Source organism: Dermacentor silvarum, chromosome 3 (genome assembly GCF_013339745.2).
Source record: "Dermacentor silvarum isolate Dsil-2018 chromosome 3, BIME_Dsil_1.4, whole genome shotgun sequence".
Lineage (NCBI taxonomy): Eukaryota > Metazoa > Arthropoda > Arachnida > Ixodida > Ixodidae > Dermacentor > Dermacentor silvarum.
In genome coordinates this window covers 200,842,835-200,866,485 of record NC_051156.1, presented here as the reverse complement: position 1 = coordinate 200,866,485, position 23,651 = coordinate 200,842,835, and the positions used below count along the sequence as shown (strand labels likewise).

Sequence of the window (23,651 nt, the reverse complement as noted above, 5' to 3'; positions counted from 1 at the left end):
AGCTCAGCACTCCAACACCATAGCCACTGAGCAACCATGGCGGGTTCAACTAATTAACTTATTAATGAATTATTTTAAGGCACATACTGCAATTTACGAATTCGTAGCCGCTGAATTAATCTCCAGGATGACATCAGTTTTAAGATATTATATCCCAAAGTGTGGCACAAAATGCATGAGTGTTCCAGTTACTTTTATGCTCCAGTGACTAAAAGCGTTTTGTTAAAAAAAGTAAGTGAAACAACAGTGCATTTTTACAACGAGTTTAATGGTGCATATCTCCAAACTGGTGTTCATTCTGGAAATTCATTCCAAGTGAATACGCCTTGCAAGCTCACCGGCTACAGTTGTTAAACTGCAAATATGGACTGTGAAGTAATTGACTAAGGAGTTAATTTTTGAACATGTGTTTCGATTTCTCGTGAAAGTAATGTCCGCCTCTCTGAATAATCCAGCTCATGGATTGGAACTACGTTATTTCCAACAAACGATTTAAAAGAATTCTGGATAACTTAAAGATGATTACCCTGTATATGATTGCATACCTGCCAAGTTTTATGATTTCATTGTAAAATGCACAATTTCTGGAACTTTGTTTACGGTTATCGTATCAATGCCGATCATTTTAAGATTTCTCATTTGTGAATTTAAAACTGAAACGATGTCAACTTATGCAAACAATGGTTTTTTTACTTTATTGTTAACAGGATTTTTAAATATCGCTTATGAAATGTAGCAGAATTCCGCTTGAGCTAAATTACTCTCAGATTCAGAAAATAGTTGCACAAATAATGAAAGTGAATATTGGACTAATTAATGAAATTATGCTATTTATATTTTGAACTAATTAATCTATACCATATGTTGCAATTTACTAATTGTAGCCGGTCACTTTTAAAGTCGTATGTACTTGGAATGAACTCTAAGGATGACGCCAGTTTTGAGATGTGCGTTGCTAAATTTGTGACGAAATTATTGGTGTTCCAGTAACTTTTGAGCTTCAATGCAAAAAAAAAAAAGGCATTTTGTTAAAAAAGTGAGTGAAACAACATTGCATTTTCACAGCAAGTTTAAGTGCGCTTATCTCAAAACTGATGCTAGTTTCAAAATTTGTTCCAAGTGGAATCATTGGCTTCAATTCGTGTATGTCAATATGTGTGCTAGAGCAATTCGTTGCAAAGGTAATTATTTAAATATTGTTAATTAGTCAATTATGCATAGTGATCTCCAGTATATGTAATGTATACCTCTTCGAGTATTCTCGCTTAATAAGTAGATTTGTGTTAAATGCTATGGCCAGTATTTAAATATTCTGTTAAAGTGAAAATAAAACACCCAGTATAGTGGTCGCGCAATTTATCAGAGCCTTACTTTTTGGACCCGCATGATTATTCTGATGTACCGGCAGCAGTGCCACTACTAAAATGTCAAGTGAAATTTCGACCGCCATTACATGGATATTTCACGAATAAACATCATGAACCTTTCCATTTTTCTGTGATGCAAATTGTTTTTTTGCTGTGAATATAGAAATCCGTCCCTACTGAACAAAGGCAGGTAATTAAAAAAATAATAACAAATAAACTGTGTGTGCTTGGCTAATGAAACAACATTTAGGTATTTTTAACAAAATTTTGGTATTTATTGGCCTTGGTGGTAGTTTTTTTTTTACAATTTCAGGTTGGCAGGTCTGTAATTGTTTCGCAGTAAAGTTCCATACTGTGAATGGTGCTAAAATATACTTGCAAGGTGGTTCATGCCTTTTGCTGTGTTTGTAATGTGGATTGTTTTATGCTCTAGAAAACCACCGCACTACTGGATATTCTCCCAGAATTTGCACAATGAAATGCTTTGATTTTCTTGACGATGACCAAACATGTTCTTTATTGTTATGTAATTGTTCTTATAGACAAAACGCTAGAGTATTGGTTTGAGTTTTTTCTGAAGATAGGGACAACAGCACAGTGCTGTGTCTTTTTATTGTATGCCATACCTTCTTTCAGCTGAACGCAATGTCATACATGAAACTACAGCGCACATCTGTCTTATCTTTACAAATAAACATGGTTTTTGACTGTTATAAAATATTTGGTGCTGAACTCTTTTAACTCTGCATTTTATGGGGCCCTAAATATAATATTTTTCTGCCCTTGATGACATCTTTATGCATCTAGGATGCATTGGCCCTGCATCAAAGTTGTCTGTGTGATTTTTTTCTAATGCAGTTATATTCCTGTAGTGCACACTATTATCCTCTTTTCCAACCTGATTTTGTAAGAAAACTGACCAAAGCTTTTAATTGTAGTTCGCGTTGAGGATATAGGATAGTTAGAATAGGGTCTCTTGAGGTGAAGCTTCCTCGTAAAATGGCCTTGTACCACTTTTTGAACATGATAAATAACTTATATTAGATGCATGGCACTGCTGTCATGAACACCTGAGACTACTTGCACGCAGCTGAGAACATAGAATATAACAAGACAAAGCAAAAGAAACACCACGTCACTGTGACATGTAGTGGGCTTTAGTGTTTGCGTCAACCTTATGTGTGTACAGCATGAAAGAAGGAGTGGAAGCATCATGGAGGGGTTCAAAGGTAATCTTTGATTGCCAATCACTCTGCTTATATGCAATGCATTCAAATCACCTTGCTGGAGGGTATTCTTACACTGATGCCATTTAATGCCAGATTCATTCCACAATTTTGTTACAAGAGTGTCGTAGGGCACCCTTTGAAGGGGCGAAAATAAATGCCCACGAGCCCTTCTGTGTCTTTCTGGCATGAAGCTGCCAAACCAGGTTCGCATGCAATGGGTGTCAGCCGAGGAGATCCAGCGCATGGTGAAGCTGCGGCCGCTGCCATTCCTAGGGGTGGAGCCCGCCGATCTTTGCAAGCTGCTGCTGCAGAACCGGCAGCCACCCGTGCCGTGCGAGTTTCTCGAGATGAACGCCAGCACGCCGCTGACAGCACAGGGCACGCCTGCACGCCCCAATGTGCCCGCCCGAGAGTCCCAAATCGAGCAGATGCTGGAGTCGGCAAAATTTGGTCAACAAGGTTAGTTGAAATTGAAACAGCTCCCAGCTGCTGGGAAGTTGGGCAGTGCATTGTTTTTGCAATGGGCTTCTTGAGAGCACTAAATTGTGAGTGGTACATTGTGTGTTCTGAACCACGAAATGTTGACCAACACTTTCTTGGTGACATAGTAGTTAAGACCTAGCATTTCAATTTGAATTTATTGTTTCTTGTCTCTTAACTTGAATCACTTGTTATTGAACTGATTGCATTTTTTGTGTGTGCGTTTGTTTAAAATTTTTATATAGTTTGTCATCATCGTCAGCCTATTTTATGTCTACCGCAAGACGGAGCCCTCTCCCAGCAATCTCCAATTATCTCCGTCATGCATCACCTGATTACGTACTGTGTCTACAACTTTTCTAATCTCGTCTCACCGTCTTAATTTAATTTCCTTTCGGCTTGCTAGATTGTGTTTTTCATGCCTTAATGTTCACTCTGTTACCCTTAATAGACCACCAGATCCACTGCCCAAATATACTTCTTGCTAAAATAGGTAGGTTTTATTCCATCACCCCTGGAGTGGTCCTTCACTACTAGTACCTTGAAGGTCCCTTTGTTAGGCTCAAAGTTTTGGGAGTCATAGGTTGGTACTGGAAGATTTTAGCAATGGTACATTTTTCTTTTTGAGAATATCATGAAGCTGCGATTCACAACTTGAGAATTGTCTGCTAAATACATTCCATCAAGTTTCTCACACCTGCCTTAAAAATACAGGTGGTATAAAAGGTATAACAAAACAGGGTGCTGTGGTCCAGCTTCCATTTATGAGTTACAAAGTTGAAACCTAGTTTAAACCAGCTTTAGTGCCTTGAAATTTAACAAGTTAATATGTATTCAGACCACAACACACTGCTTTCTGTACCACATGAATTTTTTTGTGTGCTGATGGCTGTGGTGTTAGCAGTGGTGCAAGTAAAGCTTCATTATCATTCTGTGGTATGATTAACATACTCTGGAAGTCACATAAAATGTTGGTCGAGTTGTTTTACTTGCCCACACAATGTCTTCTATTTCTGATTCTTCTCACAGAGCAAGATGCCGTGCGCTTCGACTTCTTCAAGGTTACAAAGCCGAGCACATACATGAATGAGGCAATATTCCAGAAGTACGTCACTGGCCTAGGTTGGGAAACGTCGCCACAGCTGTCTGACCTGTTCAGGTGAGTTCTGTCCCGGACTTGTCCTGCTTCTGTCAAATTAATTGAAGGCATTAAAAACATGAGTATTGAAAAAAAAAAAGAAAAGTGTTGCTTTCATTGACTGTGTCAAAGCAAAACTGTGTTTCAGAACCTTTACGTTCTGCTTGGTCATACCCGTACCACTTGAAATTAAGGAACCCAAATTGGTTCAAAAACTTAATTTTATTTTTTACGTGGTGGTAAATGACAGCTTGATCTGAGTGACGCACATGAATTCTCTTGAGCACTTGGCTTAGAAAGTAAGTGTTGCTTGGTCCTGTCTGTGTTCTGCCGCTCTCATAGAACTGGTGCTGCAAACCTACGGAAGGCATAGACGAGAGTGTTGTCAGCATTTCACAGGTTTTGAGTAATGTAGACGCAACAGGAGATGGGACGAGACAGTGTCATTTGACATTGATGCCAGTGTCAATGGGCAAATCAGTCGGCGCGTTGCATATTTGTTGTTATTGGCAGTATTTGCAAAATAACATTATTAACATCTTATGCATCTTATAAACTGTACCCACCCCTTATGTAATACCACTAGCAAAGGGGTCTTTAAGGAAATAAAACTGAACTGAAGTGAACATGATGGACTGTCCTGAGCCAATACAAGACGCTATTGCTTCCAACACCTGAGCAACACTATGCACACTTGGAAGTGATGAGAGGGACTTTTGTTGGCAAAGAAAGAACAGTGGTTTCCATGGCAAGTGGCACGGGGAAGTTTATAATATTTGTATTAACAGAAAAGTTATTTCAGATAAGTGCCGACCCTGCATTGAGTAATATTTGTCTTTGAAGCACTGCTATCGAGGCCACACAATTTGACGCAGTAAGGTGAATTCGATGGACGCATTTGCTGGCAAGTGCTTTCTACAGTGAGTGACCCTGAACCTTTCTAAGTGAAATTCTGCAAATTACGCTAATGGCAAAGTCCATTCGCTCAAAATGACATCATATTTGCCCGTATGACTGGACTATAATACCTTTTGGCCTGGTACAAAATTTTTTTTTCATCTTGAGGATCAGGTTGGGTGGGAGAGCAAAGCTTTACGCTTTTTTTCTTCTTCTTTTTTTCTTTTACGTTTGTCATTTGCGCTAGCCAGTTCAATTGTTGTTCTTTTTGTGTGCTCAGAGCAATGGACGTGCACAACCGTGGTGCGCTGACCTTCAAGGAGCTGGTGCTTGGGCTGGCGGCCATGGAACCGGGAACACAGCATGGCGGCAACCCTGGCGAGCAGCGCTGTCGTCACATCTTTCGCCTCTATGACACCAACTGTGATGGCATCATGGAGTATTCAGAGTTCAGGCAAGCTTCCCCTCCTGACAGCGTACTACAAAAAAGTAGGGTGCTTATCTCTGTTAAATCTGGCCTTCGGTCAGTGCACAGTCTATATCTTCTCTCAAATTTTATGTACAGATATGCGAGCAGTACATGGTCACTGATGACTTGCTATTGTGGGTCTACCTTTTCTGTGACTCTCTTGTTGTTAATGCCTTGGGAGGTAACTTAGACTAGGAAAATGCATTTGTGTATGCTGCTTCTAGATCATTCAGGCTGCCTGAATGTTTGAACATACTTGTTTGTCAAATTCAGGAAGCATGATTACCCACAATTGTGCATGGTTGACCAAGTACTAATTTACAAGGATCCAAGTACTAAACAACTGAGTACTCAGTATGAGGTAGAATAAGCACTAAGCAAATTTATGTGTTGGTATTTAATGCTGCTCGGAGAAGTGCTGTCTGTCTCTCTGTCTTTGGTTAGTAAATTTTCTTTACTTATGTGAAGAGTGGTATAAACTTATGGTCACATTGCTCTTGTGCTGCTGCTTAGTTATTCAACTGCAACATTATGTGGAAGGAAGATCCTCTAAAATATTAGTTTTGGGCCAATATGCTTCATTTTTGCATTCACTAATTAAAATTTGCTTGTCACTTGCTTTCCTTGGTGGTCTGCAGAAAGATGGTCAAGGACATCCAAATCATGAGAGGGATCACCATGGATGAGGCTGCGCTGGACAAGTTCACCGCTACAAGTGCAGTGTGAGTGCTTTCTCAAAATTGTTTGATGTCATTTAAAATGTTTTTTTTACATAGCTGTTATCAGGACTTTGCTGCTGCATTCGTGGCAACACTGTAGATAGTAATTTCTCTGTAATAACTATCATCATGCTATCATATGACAACTCTAACTTAAAACATAAACAAGAGTTTAATCTGCAGAAAGTACCTTAACCAAAACCTGATACCTTCTCATCTAAAAATAATGTTGACGAAGTGTGAGCTCTGAAATCAATACTACTGTTGCTTTGTCGATTGCAGCTTTGAATGTCTAGCAAGATTGACCTCTGGCCTTGTTGGTGCGACATCTTTGATATAGTGCTTCAGTGAGGAAAGTTTTTCACCCAAACGCAGGTGTTGTGTGTCCCTTCCTGTGTCCACGTGAAAAAGTTTCCATACTAAAACACTATATCAAAGATGTTAAACGTCTAATTCAGAATCTCGTATTCTACAATACCGGGCAAATGCCTACCCAACATTTCTAGATACAGTAGTACCTTGTTCATATGTTTCTGAAAAAAAAAAGAAAGAAAACCACGATAAAGGCCGTACTAACTGGGTAAACATGATCGTAAGTCAATAAAAAAATTCCAGACTCAACTGTGGTTGACATCTATGTAATGCGAATTGTTGCTGCACGAGACGCCGATGCGACCCGAGCTGGTAGAGACGCGCATTTTCGTTTTTATGGCTTCGGCGAGCTTAAGTTTGCGCTCCTCAAATTCTGCCTGGGTCTGCAGCTTCTTCGAGCAGGGCATTTTGGCGAGAAGTTTTCACGTGCCCACCTAATGCGAATCATTCTGGCACGAGACGCTTTGAGCTGGTAAGATCCAAGCGACCCGAGACGCACATTGTCATTTTCCTATTGATTAGTGTTTTTTAAAATGCAACGAGAAACATAAATGGTATCGAGCTGGGGAGCAACAATGCCATACAATGCCTACGATGCTGGCAGAGCGATACGTGATGCTGCCTTTGTGCCATTTGCAGTAGGGAACGCCAGAGCGTCTGGGTTATCGCCTATCAATAGCCTGTAGTACGTTTCAAATGGAACTGCGCTCCACGGACTGTGAAACAGACAAGTGAAAATGTTTATCGGAATAGGGTTGGCAGCAATAGCGGTCAATTCAGTGTGCGATGACCCTGGAGGACATTTGCTGGTACCGGAATAAGAAACTTGGTGCGCACTTGCATTTTCACGTGAGAAGGGCGGGCGAGTATTGCGGGGAAGCTGCTGCAACGGGGGGTTACTGTTCTCGATCGCACGCGCCTTGCAGCTTTTCTTTTTTTTTGTTTACATGGGATCCAGCAGCCGGAAAACGTATCATACGATCTGCTGAACGCTGGTGCCAAAAGATCGTGTTTTTCGGGAACGTATGAACCGATAAAAATAAGTGTAACTCTGTTGGGTCACTTTTTGTGTTCTCGATCAATAATGTTGACACCGGGAAATCGTACCTAATTTGATCGTATCAACGAGGTTCTACTGTAGTTGCGAAAGCAAGCTACATGAACTCGTACAATACGTGAAAGAAAGTTGGTGTATTTTTTTGCAGAAACCCATGTCATTATGTCGGTAGTAGGCAGTGCCTACAAATATGTTTTGTTGTACATGTCATGGGCAGGAGCTTTAACTTGCCGAATGGTGGACAGCTGCCGCTGAATGAGTTCCTTCTGGCTGTTGGACAGCTCAAGTTCAGGGGGACCTCGCTGCTGTTCCGGTCATCATCTTCGGTGTTGCCCACGCTCAAGAAGAAGTAGTGAGTGCTGAACTACTTTCCTAAAGGGCCCCTCACCAGGTCCCAGAGCAAATTTTGGTTATACGCTGAAAGTTGTTACGTGCCCTCTAGGGAGCATTCTACTGCAATAATTTTTCAAATTGGTTCATTAAAAGCAGAGATAGAAATATCTCAAGTGTCGTGAACCCATGATTTCAGGAGGCGAGCTTCACTGCCAACATTGACACACTCTTCACTCGCCTTCTTTGCCTCCACAAGCAGAATTCCTTTCCTGTGTTTTCCCATACCAGAGCCAGAGGATTGTGTCACGTATACGTCACGAGGCCCCCATCTTCTGCTTTGTTTCTCTCATGTTTTTGCTCCATGGCGCACTTGCGGTGAAGATCTCACATGCTAGCTGTTGCGTTTGTCTTGTTTCATGCTGTGCATGATTTTGTGCGCTGTGCACGTGAACACCTGCAGTGTTGTCTGGCTGCTGCCACACTACATTGAGATGGATCCCTCAGTGCGCACACGCTTAGAGATTTCGTTTTCTGCTTGCACAACTGCATGCTGTGGGAATGCGGCATACAGTTGAGAGGGCTCTTGAGACTCTTGAGAGGACTTGTGGCAGCTCAGGAAATTGTAATATATCTGTCATACCCAAGTGAAGTTTCAGAGTAATTTCGAAACAGATTTCATCGCGCTGACTTGACACCTTTAGGCCAGGACTTCTCCAAAATTCATATCACACTGAAATTCTGATAAGCCACAACTGTATTATAAAGACTGGACTGTGGTGCTACACACAACTCAGATCCAGTGTGGGAGAGGCGAACTACATTGGCAGGTTGTTTAGATAATAGTGCTTAAAAAATATAAGTGGGCATTTTTTCAGATGTAGGCATGCATTTGAAGCTTTAAGGTAATTGATAGCCTCTGCCCTTCCTTCAAAAAAGAATATTCTTTTTTTCTCTCTCTCTCTTTTCCTTCTTCTGTCAGTAAAGCGTTCTTTGTCATCATAATATTGTGAAAAATTGCTCAACATGTGCATTTGCTGCACTGGGCTGTCTGTCATCAATTAGGCATGAAATTGCGTTGCTTTCCCGCACATTGAGTTCCCTCGCATTTGTTCTCCTTGTTGCTTTGTTGCAGCACACAGGAATCGCTCATCGAGCCCACCACTAAGAGGTCCAAAATGTTCCATCCAACCATCGGCAACGAAAATATGGATCAAAGTGCTGTGTGTGAGTGCAGTTTATGCACTTTTTTTTGGTGACAAGTCATTGCGTTGTACCCTTGCCAAAATAATGGGCCTTTCTTATTTATGGCACTTGGGAAACTTATTGGCTCCTAGATTCCTGCCAGTACTGAGTCAGTAATCATCACAGTCATGCGGGCTGGGAATATTATACAACTGGATCTGTTTTGATGGGGGGAAGAGAGTGGGCTGTATGGCTCGAAGGGCAGTGTTTTTTGCCGAGATGCACGTTCCTCCCAGTTAACCACTTGTGCTCACGTCGCGTCATTCTTTGCGTTACTTTCTGAGCACTGTTCATTTGATGCCGATGACAACTGCATCAATGAAAAGAGCCACTTGAGCAGCTCTGGCAGAGGTGCAGTGGCTCAACGGTTATGGCATCCATGATTATAGCAGTGCAAGAAAGGGATACAGACGAGAAGGAAATGGATGGCACAAGCGCTCTCTTTCAACTGAATATTTGGAAGCATGTGAAGGAATAATGTAAAAAGCAGAAGGCTTCAAAACAAAAAAAAAAAAAAAAATACTAAAGCTGTTACCGAGGTACATATAGTACACTCAGACATGTGTGGTAAAGTATGATCCCAATGCGAGCACTCACTTGTGCTTTGATAGCGAAAGTAAGTGAAATGTGAAAGAAATTTGAAACTTTTTTATTATCGGGCAGCTATCGCATTCCACCACTGAGCACACAGGTTTAGTACTCTGTTCTCATAGCCGCACGTCCAATGGGACGTGGAATGCAAAAATTGTTGCATTCTTGTAGATTTAGGTGCATCTAAAAGAATCCCAAATGGTTGGAAGTTAGTTTAAAGCTGTCTACTGTAACACCTCTGATAGTCTGCTGTTCATGTTCGAAAAGTGAAGAGGCATCAACTGACTAACGTCTTCCTGTACCTTGTGTGGCCTCCTTGCAGCCGCCGTAGAAGACTCGGCATCAGCCGAAGCCACCAGCCGGTTCCCTTCTCAGGTCGGTCACTACGAGTTGGCAACTCACTCAGTCAAGGTGCGTCGTACCGGCACCCTTGTGGATGTTCTCTCACTTTGGCAACTTGAGGGTGAGTACCGGTAGCGTTGCTTGGAAGCTCAGAATAAGTGTATCAATTGCGAGTAGACAGCAGGATGGACAGAAAGAGATGTTTACAAGTACAAGGCAGGAAAGGGCCTGTCTGTGAAAGAAAGGACCTCAAAAATGACATGCATCTCTGTGAGCAAAAGGAGATCGGACATGCAATTTTGGATTCAAGCGTGCACAGCTGCTCGAAATCTGTGTCGAGCATGAAAGTTGTAGAACAGGCAAAATGATCAGTAAAAAAAAAGCTACTCTGTACATATTCACTTGTCAGGTTTAAATCTACCCTCGGTGACTAACTGTTGCTAGTGAATAAACTTTGTGGCCCTCCTCTCATATTGCTCACTGGTGTACACACATAGGCAAGTTAGTGCGTGGCATCTTGGATAAGAGAGCACTGGCAATGGATGACAGCGAAATATATTGGACGATCACTTGGCAAATAGAAGACTTTTAGAAAGGGGGTCCTGAGCCAGAGTAAGAAACTTTCAAAATTGGTGTATAGAGCACTTTATCATCACTGCTCTTTCTTTTCTTAGTGTTCTAATGGATTCGTAATTTTAAGCAGAAAAAGAATTTCAGAACTATTTAAGAGACAGATGATGGAAGACATTGCTGACACATGTAGCCAGCAGGGCTGGTAGCTGTAATTAAAGAAAAAAAAAAGTGCTTGGAAAGTGATGTGTGCCACAGAAGTTAGGACAAGAACTAGGCTGCTGTGTACATTAATATTATTCTTATTTCTGTTTTGCTGCCATACTGTAAAAAAAGGGCATCTGTAATTCTTTTTTTATTACATGTAGTCACCTGGCCTGACATAGCTAGCCGACAATGTCTGATATCTTTCAGAGCGGATGTAAATCAGCTCTAATTCTGCTGCTTCAGTGGTGAAGGGTGAACAGATAATACACCTAACAAACGCCATTTCATGGAGCAACAGACTCCTTTATCATTATTTGTTGTACCATGATCAGTGCAGACTGTGCTCTTTGTGCTGAAGTGTAAATCTATTCCTGGAAGTTGGCCGAGTTACTGTAGGTTATTAGCTGGAGGTTACTGGTGCTGTGAAACATGTTTACAGCACTAAGGAAGACAACACGTCAGCAGTAAGGTACATAAGACCAGCTCTGTGTCACAATGCACTGTGGACCTCTCTTGCACTGTGTACTTGCACAGGTTGTGCAACACAGGTTGTGCACCCATTCTATGGGGTCCGATCCTATGCACTTGCAGTCCTGTGTTTCTTTTTCGTCTTGCTCAGCAGCGTTTCTTCTTTCTGGGGTTTTACGTGCCAAAACCAGTTCTGATTATGAGGCACGCCGTAGTGGAGGGCTCCGGATTAATTTTGACCTCCTGGGGTTCTTTAACGTGCACTACAACGCAAGCACACGGGCGTTTTTGAATTTCGCCTCCATCGAAATGCGGCCGCCGAGGCCGGGATTCGATCCCGCGACCTCGTGCTCAGCTTGCTCAGCAGCGTAAACATGTTTTGAAGCGTAGATCTTTTTCATGGTTTAACTTTTAACTCGTGTATGTGCAACTGTAACTGTGTAACATGGTTTAACTGCAAGTGCAAAGCGTTTTGTGTGTAGCTAGTATGGAAGGCGAGCCAGGGGCGGATCCAGGTTTTTTCTGAGGGGGGGGTCAGCTTCTGTCAATGACGATGATGATAGTAGCCTTTATCATTTACCGAAATTCACCGTTTCTGCTCACGATAAACCCGCGTTTTATACGGCTACAGCAACACCTGTAGCCCGCCGTGGTGGCTCAGTCAGCTCAGGCGTTGCGCTGCTGAGCACGAGATCGCGCGATCGAATCCCGGCCGCGGCGGCCACATTTCGATAGAGGCGAAATGCAAAAACGCCCGTGTGCTTGCGTTGTGGTGCACGTTAAAGAACCCCAGGTGGTCAAAATTATTCCGGAGTCTTCCACTACGGCGTGCCTCATAATCAGAACTAGTTTTGGCACGTAAAACCCCAGAAAGAGGAAGAAGCCCTATAGCGAAGCCTGGTATCGATTTCTGCGAGCTTATAGGAAAAGGACGTTACCCAATACAGCCATGTGCTTAGCGGCTGTGCCTGATAATACAGGTTGTTCAAAACTAAGCTTTATGGTTTTCTTAAAATTAGGCACTGGGAGGCACGCGACGACCACCGGTGCAAATAAGTTATGTGGCCAGGGGGGGCACAAAGTCAGATGATAATTATCGCTGTGAGCGATTAACTAAAATTGAATAATTATTTTTTGCCGACTGCAGTAAGTGGGTATATTTGTATTGAAAACTTAGAGGCAGTCGTGTTTATACACAGTATCAGTCGGAAGAATTATTCTAGCGGGTTCGTGCTCCGAGATATCCGACTCCAAATTTCAATTGTACTGCGCAGAGTTATCGACTTGACGCGAGAGCAGTTTATGTTTTGCGTTGCTGGGGAAGGGCGGCATTTTGAACATCTTTACGGCATTGACATCTTGATGGGTGAAGTGTTGTCATGAGATTTGTGCATGACAACACCAAAGTTAAAGCGGCAGTATGGAATATTCGTTAGCTTAGCTAAAAAGGTTTCTGCTGTTGATGGTGCAGTTGTTGCTTTTGATTTCAATAAAACTTACAATACTTGGAAATCGGCAGTCAATTTATTTGCGTAGCCCAAACAAGGACCATGCCCGGTCGTCTAGTCACCATTACGCACGCGCACTGCCCTCCGGCTTCTCCGCTCGCGCCATTATCTCGGCATGGCAGCTGCCACCGTCTTTACAGGCTGCGCGGTCGCGTGTTACGACAGCGGTTACGGGTTCTTCGATTTTTTTTTATTTCGCCAGCCGTGAGGGGAAGGGGGCAGTTATTATCTTTGCTAATGCCTCCGCCGCGTTGTCAGACTAAACGCCGCACTCAACAGCCGCGTCACATCAGGGAGGAGCTTTGCGCTGATCCTCACTCTCTTGCATGCGTAATCATGCGAACGACAATTAAAATTTGGAGTTGGATATCTCGGAGCAACAGACATGCTAGAAGAATTCTTCCAAGTGAAACTGTGTAGAAACACGACTGCCTCTAACTTTTGAATACAAACATACACACTTACTGCAGTCAATAAAAGTTAATTATTCAATTTTAGTTAATTCGGCTGCTGACAGCAATAATTTTCTCACTTTGTGTCCCCCTGGCCACACAACTTATTTGCGCAGGTGGTCTTCACGTGCCTCCCAGTGCCTATTTTAAGAAATCCATAAAGCTTAATTTTCAATACCCGGTATATCTAGCCTGTATTGCTTCTTAAAATAAAGTTTTGGATGATCTGTCGCAGGTTCGTTATAGATGCGTAAGCATGGGTCCGTCTTTGGAATTCTGTTGGGACACCTTGATTTCCTTAAGAAGATTCTTTGTGATCGGCTGAGACACCTTCGTTTGCTTTGGAGGACTAACTTCCCTGTTCTCAAACAGCCCTCGACTCAAAGCTCTTCCTCCGGCCACCCACCTTTTTGAGCACAGCGCCGCCTCTCGAGTGATAAAGACGTGACAATTCTGAATTCCCGTGAATGATCATGAAGCTCAGTGAACACTTCTGTGGAGGGATGGTGGTGCTATCTTCTCTCTTGAGTCGAGGTGTTGTGTTGACTTGAAGAACGTTTTTGAATACGGGCGTAACGCTCCGCTCCAACGCGGCAACCACTACGCTGGTTGTTTACAATATGCGAATCACCGCGTATGAGAGAGAGAGAGAGAGAAATAACTTTATTTTGCCCAAAATGTGGTTAGAGGAGGGGGTAATGACTAGAAGCCTCACCCGTCCCCCCTTTAGACGGCGGCCGGCAGCCCCTGAGCCGCGGTGGCGTCTTCAGCCATTTGTACTACTCTTGCTTGAACATCCGGGTCCGAGCTGAGCAGCACGGTCTCCCATTGCTCCTCATTTCTTATTATTAAACGGGGTTGTTGTGGTTTCGAACAGTTATTGTTATATTGTTTCTTTGGGCATGCCCAGATTATGTGTTCAAGATCTGCTTGGTTGTTACAATGTTTACATATGTTTGTGTATACGTCTGGGTGATAGTGACTGAAGGCAATGGGATTGGGGAAAGTATTGGTTTGTATTAGCCGCCAAGCCACTGATTGCCACTTGCTTAATGAGCAATGTGCTGCCGGATATCTAGCCCTGGCTAGTCTGTAATGATCAATGATTTCCCTAAAGGAAATCATTGATCATTGGAATTGATCATTGATTTACTTCAATGATTTCCCTAAAGGAAATCATTGAAGGAAATCAACCGCGTATGAAGACTCACGACGTCACCTACAAGAAGAACGATGTGGCGTAGTAGCCGAGAGCGTGAGCCAGCGTCTTCATGTTTTGTTTCCCACGCGATGTCATCCTTTTACACAAGGCGCGCATCTGCTCCTTTTTCTCTAACCACGCGATCCCATCCTAGGCCCGCGCGCTGGCGTTGGCCGCTGACGTCCTGCTCCCCCACTTCGCAGCCGCTGCTCGAGGCATCGCCCCGCTCCGCGAGAACGCCCACTCAGATTAACGGATCCGGCGGCTTTGACCCTACTATCCTAATGTACGGCAATAAGACTGCGAAGTTACAATGAAAAACTTGTAGCGTACGAACGGTACTATATGCTTCTATTAGATGTTGTCAACGTGTAACTGTGAGCACAATGAGTGCTACAGTTTAAAAAAAAAAAAAGTTGCTTATGCGTAGTTCTTAGTTTAGCTGTTAGTTGTTATTATTTATATATGAACACTCCAGCGAGGTCTCTTTCATTAAGCAGGTTGTTCGCTAAACCGATGACAGCAAATGAGGCAACCGATGACACCCCAATGCGGAACTAAGTTGATCAGGCGCGAAGGCGCTCGCGCGGACATCGGCGTGCTTGGCAAAAGGGACGTCCCCTCGTTTATTCGACGTCACCGATGGGACGAGTAAGGCACGGCCGGCGCCAGGAGGTCCAAGGTGTTCATGAGAAAAATTAACTACGGCAACTTCGCGGCACCACACCCCTACGGAGTGCAACTAAGCTTGTGAGCGAGCTACCTTTACTTCTAAATGGCTGATACCACTGGTACTCGCGAAAAATAATTTTGAAGAATGCTGGTGGCCATATTTTGTTGTGACAGGGCCATCCCCCTATCAGCGAGGGGGCAATACAGAAATCTGAGGGGGGGGTCAGGACATCCGGACATCCCCCCTGCATCCGCGCCTGAGGCGAGCCTCCATTCTAGCCATTCTTGTTGTGGTCACATTTCCCTAGCTTGTGGCACATGAGTCATCACAGCAGCAAGTTCAGGAGCTAAGGCAAGCAACATTGTATGTCTATGACAATGCCCAATTGTCTCAGCAGCAAGGTTGCTACTTCAACGGCCAGTGTGTAAAAATATTCTCTTTATAAAGAAAGAAAAATTGTAGGTTTCTTCCATACATGCAAGAATGTGGAAGCATGAAATGCACCTTTAATTGAGGTTGAGTGTAATTAGCATACATGTTCTACTGTATTTCACCTCTTCAAAAGGGGGGTTTCAACGCAGCGGTTACGACCAACCACAATTGTTTTGTGGCTGTATTTTTCTGCTGGTGAGAACGAGGTTGCGGTTTTGATTCCCGGCCAGAGTGGCTGTATTCCAAAGGGGGGCAAAAGGCAAAAATGCTTGTGTACGTAGATTTAGGTGCATGTTAGGGAACCATATTATGTGTGTTAAAGGGACACTAAAGCAAAGCAATAAATCAACTTAGACTGATAAAGTATTCTTCGAAAACTCTGCTGCCGTTAATTACACTGCAATAGGTCAATTATTAGTAGAGAAAATAAAGCTCAACGTTAACATGTTTGAATTTCACGCGGAACCCCAACGTCAGCACTTCAGCATGACGTCACGACTTCTAAAGTAATTTTTCGTATTTGGGCCATGTTGGCTCAGTAAAAGTTCACGAAACTTGCCACATTCAGTCTTGGGCTCCTTCAGAACACAATGTAGTCAATCTTTAGCGTTAAAGAATTAACTGAGACCTAGAAGACGCTGTCAAAATCCATGACGTCACGGTGAGCTGGTGCGGGAACTTCAAGGTGATGTCACCACTCACCTCTTTGTTTTTCGTTTCTTTCTGGGTTACCATGTGGCTTCTCGCGGTAAGAGTGGTGTTCTCTGTATTGTAGAAGGGTAATCTACTGATACACAAGAAATAATTTTTCCCTTTAGTGTCCCTTTAAGGAACCGAAATAGGGCACGTGTGCCACGTATCGCTCAGCCATGTGCAGCCACGGCTGGGCTAGAGGAGGAGGCACTTCTCACCGGCTCCCCATTAGAGTGCACATAAGCACATTAGCACGCGCTTTCTTCCTTGCTTGCGTGGGGATATGGCGCACATTAAGCCACCATTTTTTCCGCTCACCGTCGCCTACTTTCCCCAACACCCACAGCACACGGTGTGTGGGGCGTGATAGTATCTTATCGCACTTGGACATCATGTGGAACGTGACGGTGAGAGGGTCTTGCTGTTTCGCTTTGGCGGTCGACCTCTGTCACGCAGCACGCGATTTGAGAGTTGCGTTCCCAAGCAGCCGCATGTAATTCAACCATTTGACTATCTGCGTTCGTGGCACTTCCCATGTGTTGCCTCGGTATTCCTTTGTGGCGGCAGTGCAATTTCATTATTATATTGAAATCGTGTATAAACACACTTCATTATATTGAGGTTCAAAAGGCATCATGTGCTATGGAGAAAAAGTTGTGAAAACCTAAATGTATTGTTATATTGAGAATTTCATTATATTGAAGTTTGTTATATCGAGGTTTAACTGTATAGAGTTTAGATCACTGTTCCTTTAGGTACTAGCAAGCTGTATGCACAACTTCAGCATGCATGGTATAATTTTTGTTACAGTTATCACTGCAATATATTGGCAGCTACATTTGCAATGCCTTACCTACATTAACAGTAGTAGTTGGCAGGGTTTGACATCCTATAACTATGGCTAACCTATGAGAGATGCAATTGTTGGGAGCTCTGTATTAACCTCGACGTCCTGGGACTCCATTAAAGTGCACTGATATGTTGGTGCAAAAGCAGTTTTGAGCAACACATCCATCAAAGTGCCGCTGTGGCAGCCAGGATTGAACCTTTGACCGTGTGCTGAGTGGCTGAACAGTGTCGTGCCTTGGCAGCGGCAGCTGTCATATCAGCACCCCTTTTCAAGCTCTGTTTGATTATAAGTTGCTGTTTGGTGACTACTCAACCGCTCATAATTGATTACTTTTTGTGTATCAACTGATGCAATATTTCTGAATTTGCCTCCATTGACTGAATACTTTTGCCGGTGGAGTAGTGGCATTGCTTACCTTGTAAAAGCAAATATGCTTCACCGTCTGATGGCAGCAATCCTTTATTTATTTCTTGCAGGCACGGCTGCCCTCACAAAAAGTTCTCGACTGGGTGAGAAGACGCGGTTTGAAAGGCTGCCTTCAATGGATTCATTCAACCAAGTAAGATTTTGCACCTCCAATCTCTGCCAAGAGATGACAAGAAAGTGTGAAATGTTGGCCTGCATTGAAGATATAATTTTTTTATAGTCTAGTCTTGACCTATTGAACACTGATTTACTAATATAATGAATTGTTGGACACATTGAAGTAATCCTAAAATTCAGTTGTTCACACCTTTATTTAAATGCTGTTCTTGCTTCAATGAAATTGAGAGAGCAGGCTTTGAAGCTGTTTTGGCTATAGCAACACAAATTTTGTTTGCATGCTGCTCAGTGTATGCAAGCCAGCTGCATAAAATCTAAAAACTCAGATAAGTAAATCATAAAGAAACTCTTCTGTGCAATTGAGTAGTCTTATGTACACAAATGGACCTTTATTATTTCATTTCACTTTATGGCAAGTTTTACACAGGAGCTTCAGCATTTGTTCAATTTGTCTCTAACAATCGTTCACTGCTCGGTGGGTATGGGGTGGACTTTGGTAGAGTGGAGGCATTCTGCTTCATCTAGTCAGTTTCACCCTTTCTAGCCCTGTTAGTTTCCCAATGCAGTATTGGTGATAGGTAGCCTCCTTGCTCCATATTTGTCATTGTGGCATGCCTAACCCCATACACGTTAAAAGGAGACACTCCTGCAGAGAGATTGCTGGCATGCCCTGTAGCTAACAGCCTGCATGTAGCTACCAACCTGTAGCTAACACTGTCCTCACCTTCCTTCAGTGGAGAAGCGGGTGATGCTTTAGTAAAGTGGCTTATCACTATGGTGGGATAGGGGTATAAAAGATGCGCATTGTGTAACAAGCACATGGTGTTCAATTGTTCAGCAGTGGCTTAACAGGGAAGCCTCAGCCTGGAAGCAGCATTTCAACAAAGCGACTCGTTTTTGCCCGAGCCTGATGAAGACAAGATGGCTTGTTGAAACTTTGGCTCCAAGCAGGGCCCTTGATCACTTCAGGTCGCCGTCTTCCTGCGGACCTTGACTGTGTTCCTTGACCTTGACAGTTGTTCGAACAAGAGATCCCGGAGCTAAATCTGTGTCGTTGGTTGGGGGGCTGACCTGTCAGCGCAGAAGTCCCATGCCAACGAGATGCTGGCAGGCCTGCGGTACTTTGAGCGGGCCATCCGCAAGGACAACCCAGAGGGACGCCCTGGAGGGGGTCGCATGTCCAAGGACGCCTTCAGCTGGGGCGAGGTGGATCGGCAGGCCCTTGCACGCTGTCTGCTTGCCATGTGCCGGCAGACGCGCGACATCATGTTTACCGAGCCGCGGCTGCTGAAGCTCAGCGTGCCCACCTACATTCTGGGTAAGCCTTGCATGAGAGTTATGAGATGGGCTGTTTTGTTTGTGTTCAACATGGCGAACAGTGAAGACAATGAGACAAGTTATGTGAGAAGGACAGATTTACTGGCTTTGGACAGTGCATATGTCCCTTTCAAATCACTTGTCTCATTGTCTTCACTGTTCGTAATGTTAGGTATGCCTTCTTGCCTTCTTGTTACAGCATGTTATCCTACACTAGCAAAACAAACGTAGCTAGAAAGAGACATGTCTTGAAAAATAGATGTGCTTGCCACCATAGGCTATGACCATTGGAAGCCTTTATTTCAGCTTCAGTTGCTTTCTCATTTGTCATCGCTTGCATAAACTCTTGAAACTCTTGCATAACCAGGTTTTTTCACTTCTGCCTTTGTCAGGTGACATCCACGGCAATTACCGGGACCTGGTGTGCTTTGAGAAGGCACTCTGGCGAATGGGGCCTGTGTTGACGCCAGCCAACTTCCTCTTCCTCGGCGATTACGTTGACCGAGGAGAGCACGGCGTAGAGGTGTGTGCTTGTGTGTGTTTTTTTTCTTTTTTCTACCTTTTACACATCATTTAGGGCTTGAAGGCTCATAAGTAAAGAGGTGTAGGGTACAAAAAGCTAACAAAGGCCAATTTAAAATCAAAATCATTTGTTGTGTGGTTTGGTTCTTGCTGGATCAAATTTTCTTCATTGCCTCTTCATTGAATTAAAATAGGTAATTATCTTAGCACAAAAGGCGAGAAGCAATGGCACTTGATGTCAGCATGAACACTTGCCTATTTTTAATTCTGGTGCTTTATCCCAGAATTCAAAAATAGGTAAGTGTTCATGCTAACATAAAATGCCACGTGAAAGTTGTCATTGGTCAAGTCACTGGAAGTTTAATTATGACTCCACAGAATTGGAATAGTGTTGCACATTTGCAGACAAAAAATTTTAGGCCACATTTTCTTTCTCATGTCAACAGAAAAACTGCAGCAAGGTTTGAGCGTGATAATTTCTTCATGAGTGAAAGATGAGTGTTCAAATGAACGTTTCTATTGTGTACGTTGCAGGGTGACAACAGGCGTTCTATGGTTTGTTGTAAACACATAAAGAGAGCTTTTTGGAGGTGTGAGCATGAACTTCACGTTCTGGTACCAGCCATCTTGTGTTGAAGAATATGTCACATGATACTTTTTATTTTCATGCGAACAGAAGGACAATAAATCGATTGGAACACAATACTTCTTACTAGGAGCGTATGAATACTCTCATATTGGTGGATTGAATGGAATAGTGAACTGGTCAAACTATTTGATTCGTGAATCAAATATCTACTATTAAATTTTTCAAATGTTCAGTATATTTTATCAGTGTAAAGACCCACGCCATGCTGCATGTCGTGTGCACCGCGGAGCCTTCCATGCTCGATACTACACAAGTGAGCACTTGTTTTTGCCAAGCATTCTGTGGACGGGCCATCTTGGCTTATGCGGTTGCGGACTTTGTCTCTGCGAGCACTTCTGCCCTACCCGATGTCGGTCCGATGTGGGGATTGCATAGTGCCACATTGGCCAGGGCCGCTTCCGCCGGTACGATGTTCGCCCAGGTCAATAGGACCGATTAAAATGATAATCGATCACTACGTGTGGAGATGAGTCACGTGATTCGTGGTCTGCGCGTTCGTTTGTTGCACAGATTGGCCTTCCGATAACCCACCTGGCATATAGATGTGAAAGCCCTTCTGCATCTTGGAGGAAAACTGGAAAAGAAAACTTTCTGTGCAATATAAGATTGCCATAAAATGCAGGCCCTCTATTGAACTGAGAACCTCATTGGTATTCAGTACAACATAACGTCACTAATTCTTTAGCTTCAGAGGCAATAAAGCCCCTGATACACAAATTTTATTGATAAAAAAATATTTCCCAGACCTTCATATACTATAACTGAGCTGTAATCAGTGCTGGCACACTAATTTCGAGTTTCCTTTAATAACAGTGGGCCATACTGTATATCTTGATTTCTATGTACCTAAGTCACTAATAGCTTGCAAATTCTTGTTATGCAATACTAGGAGACTCTCAAGCATGTGCAGCTCCTTGTTTTATTGCACAATATTTGCAAGCATTAAATTTTGTGATAATTGATCCTCGATTCAATATTCAGTTTTTTTTTTCTTGATTTGATTTGATATTCAATTCTAAATCTACTATTCGGTATTCGCACACCCCTACTTCTTATACTGCTTACTGATAGTCCTGTGCTTGCAGTTTTACTCACGATAGTTAAGTGTATCCTCGACTGAAAATTTTGGAATCGTGGGATCTTAAAAAAATTTGCGCTGTAAAGTATCCTCCCGAGAAGTGTAAAGCTTTAACATGTACAGTAGAACCTCGTTGATACAATCCCGTTACATATGTTTTCTCGATGCTAACATTCGCGATCGAGAGCACAAAAAATTACCCGATAGAGTTACGCTTATTTTTTACCAGTTCATACGTTCCCGGGAAACACGATTTTTTTGCCACCAGTGTTCAGTACATCGCCAGACTGTGATCGTATGATACGTTTTCTGGCTGCTAGATCCCATGCAAACAAGAAAATCCGTGAGGCACGTGCAGTCGAGAACAGTATATAGCCGCCCGCTGCTGCAGCTTCACTGCAATACTCGCCTGCCCGGCTCATGAGAAAACGCCAGAGTTCTCTGTTTCTTATTCCGGTGCCAGCAATTCTCCGAGTCGTCGCACGCCACATTCACTGCTATCGCCGCAAATTGCAATAAGCATCTTCACCTACCTGTTTTACAGCGCATGGGGCATAGTGCTGTTGATAGCGTACTGCACGCTGATAGCGTACTGCACGCGATAATCCAAACGTGCCACCGTTCCGTGCTGCAGGTGGCACGATGTGAGCTTCACGCTTCGCTCTGGCGGCATCCGGCGTCGCCCGCCAGCTTGATTTCGTTTCGGTTTCCCGTTGCCGTTTTTAAACACTGCACAATAGGAAAACAAAACATCTCTCAGGCCTCCGAAACCCCACCAGCTCGACGCGTGTCTGCGTCTCGTGTCTCGTGTGGAATGCTTAGCATTACGTAGATGTCAATACAGTTGAGTCTTTCACATATTTTGGTTACTTTTGGATCGTACGTTTTCTCAGTTAGTACGTTCTTTCTCGCGTTTTTTCGAAAACACATGAATGAGGTTCTACTGTACTTCCCGATGTGACCATCATACTGCACTTTAGATACCTAGCTACGAGAGGAATGCACTCCTATATCTTTGCGTTAAGTTGCTAACAATAGATTACATTGTGCTTCACGTTTCCTATTTGCATTTAAAAGTTGTACTTGCCTTTACCTTTCCCTGTATTTTTATGCTTTCTCCTGTTTCTACAACAGGTCATTGCACACCTGTTTGCCCAGAAGATACTGGCGCCCGACAAATTTTTTCTCCTCAGAGGCAACCACGAGGTGCGGAGTGTGCAGAAGATGTTCACCTTCTACAAGTAAGCTCAACTGAAATGTGCCTGCTCTTCTGTCGGGTTATTTGATGTCTAGTTCACAAACCTGAAAGCACCTGCGTATGCTTTTGGAAAATGGATGACAAGAAGGAGAGGAGGGGAAGGGGGGGGGGGGGGCAAGTGAGCACACAGGCATGTGCTGGGGGCTTCTTTCTGCCCCTTATAAGTCGGTTGGGAAAGGCCTCAGCTTCCTGTACGTCTTTTCTTGTCATTTTTATGAAACACAACATAAGGGTAGCTAGCGATGCATCGAACTTTAGCTTTTTGCTTGGGTTTGTTTCAACAGCGGTGCATGGGAGTGAGAGATTTTGTTTAAAATAACTGTTGCGTGGTTTTTGGAGTTTGAATTCATGGGAGTTTTTCTTTATTCAAATACATTGGACTTTGCCAGGGGCAACAGAGCAATAAGGGATTTCGAATTATCGGGGTTTCACATTGCCGGCACCAAAGATCTCTGATTGTTCAAGGCAGCCATCACCTAATGTGTCCTGAATTTTGCACTTTGATAACATATTGTCACGTATTGGTTTGCCATGCTACATAGAGCATTGCTGAGTTTTGTGCCAAGGGACCAAATTAACACGTGAGGTCTCGTGATTGGCTCCAAAGAGTTTGTCTGCTTCACACCGGTGACTGGTAAGTGTGTACGAATCCTAATTGAAGCTGTACCACTGGGACAAAACTGCAACATACTAGCGCACACCAGGATGGTGCTTCAGCTGCCAGGAGTTAGTGTGACAGATTTCTGCCAATATGCCCATACATGAATGTACTGATTTTATTATTGGCAATAAAAAGTATCGCCAATACGCAAGGACTTTACTAGGCAGAGATGCTGACAAAGTTAGGCTGGCATCTGTCTTGTGCTCGAACTGGTATCAGTTCCGGCTGTGGTTTTATACCACTACACACTCTCCCAGTAAACCAGTAAACACACTCATGTATATTCATCCCCATAGCAATCTGGTTATGGGGATGGGGGAGTATGGTTGCTTA

General features: G+C 43.3%; 1 protein-coding gene across 1 annotated transcript in view; it reads left to right on the top strand.

Annotated features, from left to right (window-relative positions):
* The window catches only part of LOC119446493 (uncharacterized), a 39,198-nt gene that overhangs the window by 2,091 nt on the left and 13,456 nt on the right, over positions 1 to 23,651 (top strand). The window contains exons 3-13 of the mRNA XM_037710928.2: positions 2,788 to 3,055; positions 4,106 to 4,235; positions 5,392 to 5,565; positions 6,219 to 6,302; positions 7,946 to 8,080; positions 9,194 to 9,285; positions 10,217 to 10,357; positions 17,767 to 17,849; positions 18,917 to 19,151; positions 19,543 to 19,673; positions 22,534 to 22,640. Of these exons, the coding sequence (XP_037566856.1) occupies positions 2,788 to 3,055; positions 4,106 to 4,235; positions 5,392 to 5,565; positions 6,219 to 6,302; positions 7,946 to 8,080; positions 9,194 to 9,285; positions 10,217 to 10,357; positions 17,767 to 17,849; positions 18,917 to 19,151; positions 19,543 to 19,673; positions 22,534 to 22,640 (1,580 nt within the window). The remainder of the gene's footprint in view (positions 1 to 2,787; positions 3,056 to 4,105; positions 4,236 to 5,391; positions 5,566 to 6,218; positions 6,303 to 7,945; positions 8,081 to 9,193; positions 9,286 to 10,216; positions 10,358 to 17,766; positions 17,850 to 18,916; positions 19,152 to 19,542; positions 19,674 to 22,533; positions 22,641 to 23,651) is intronic.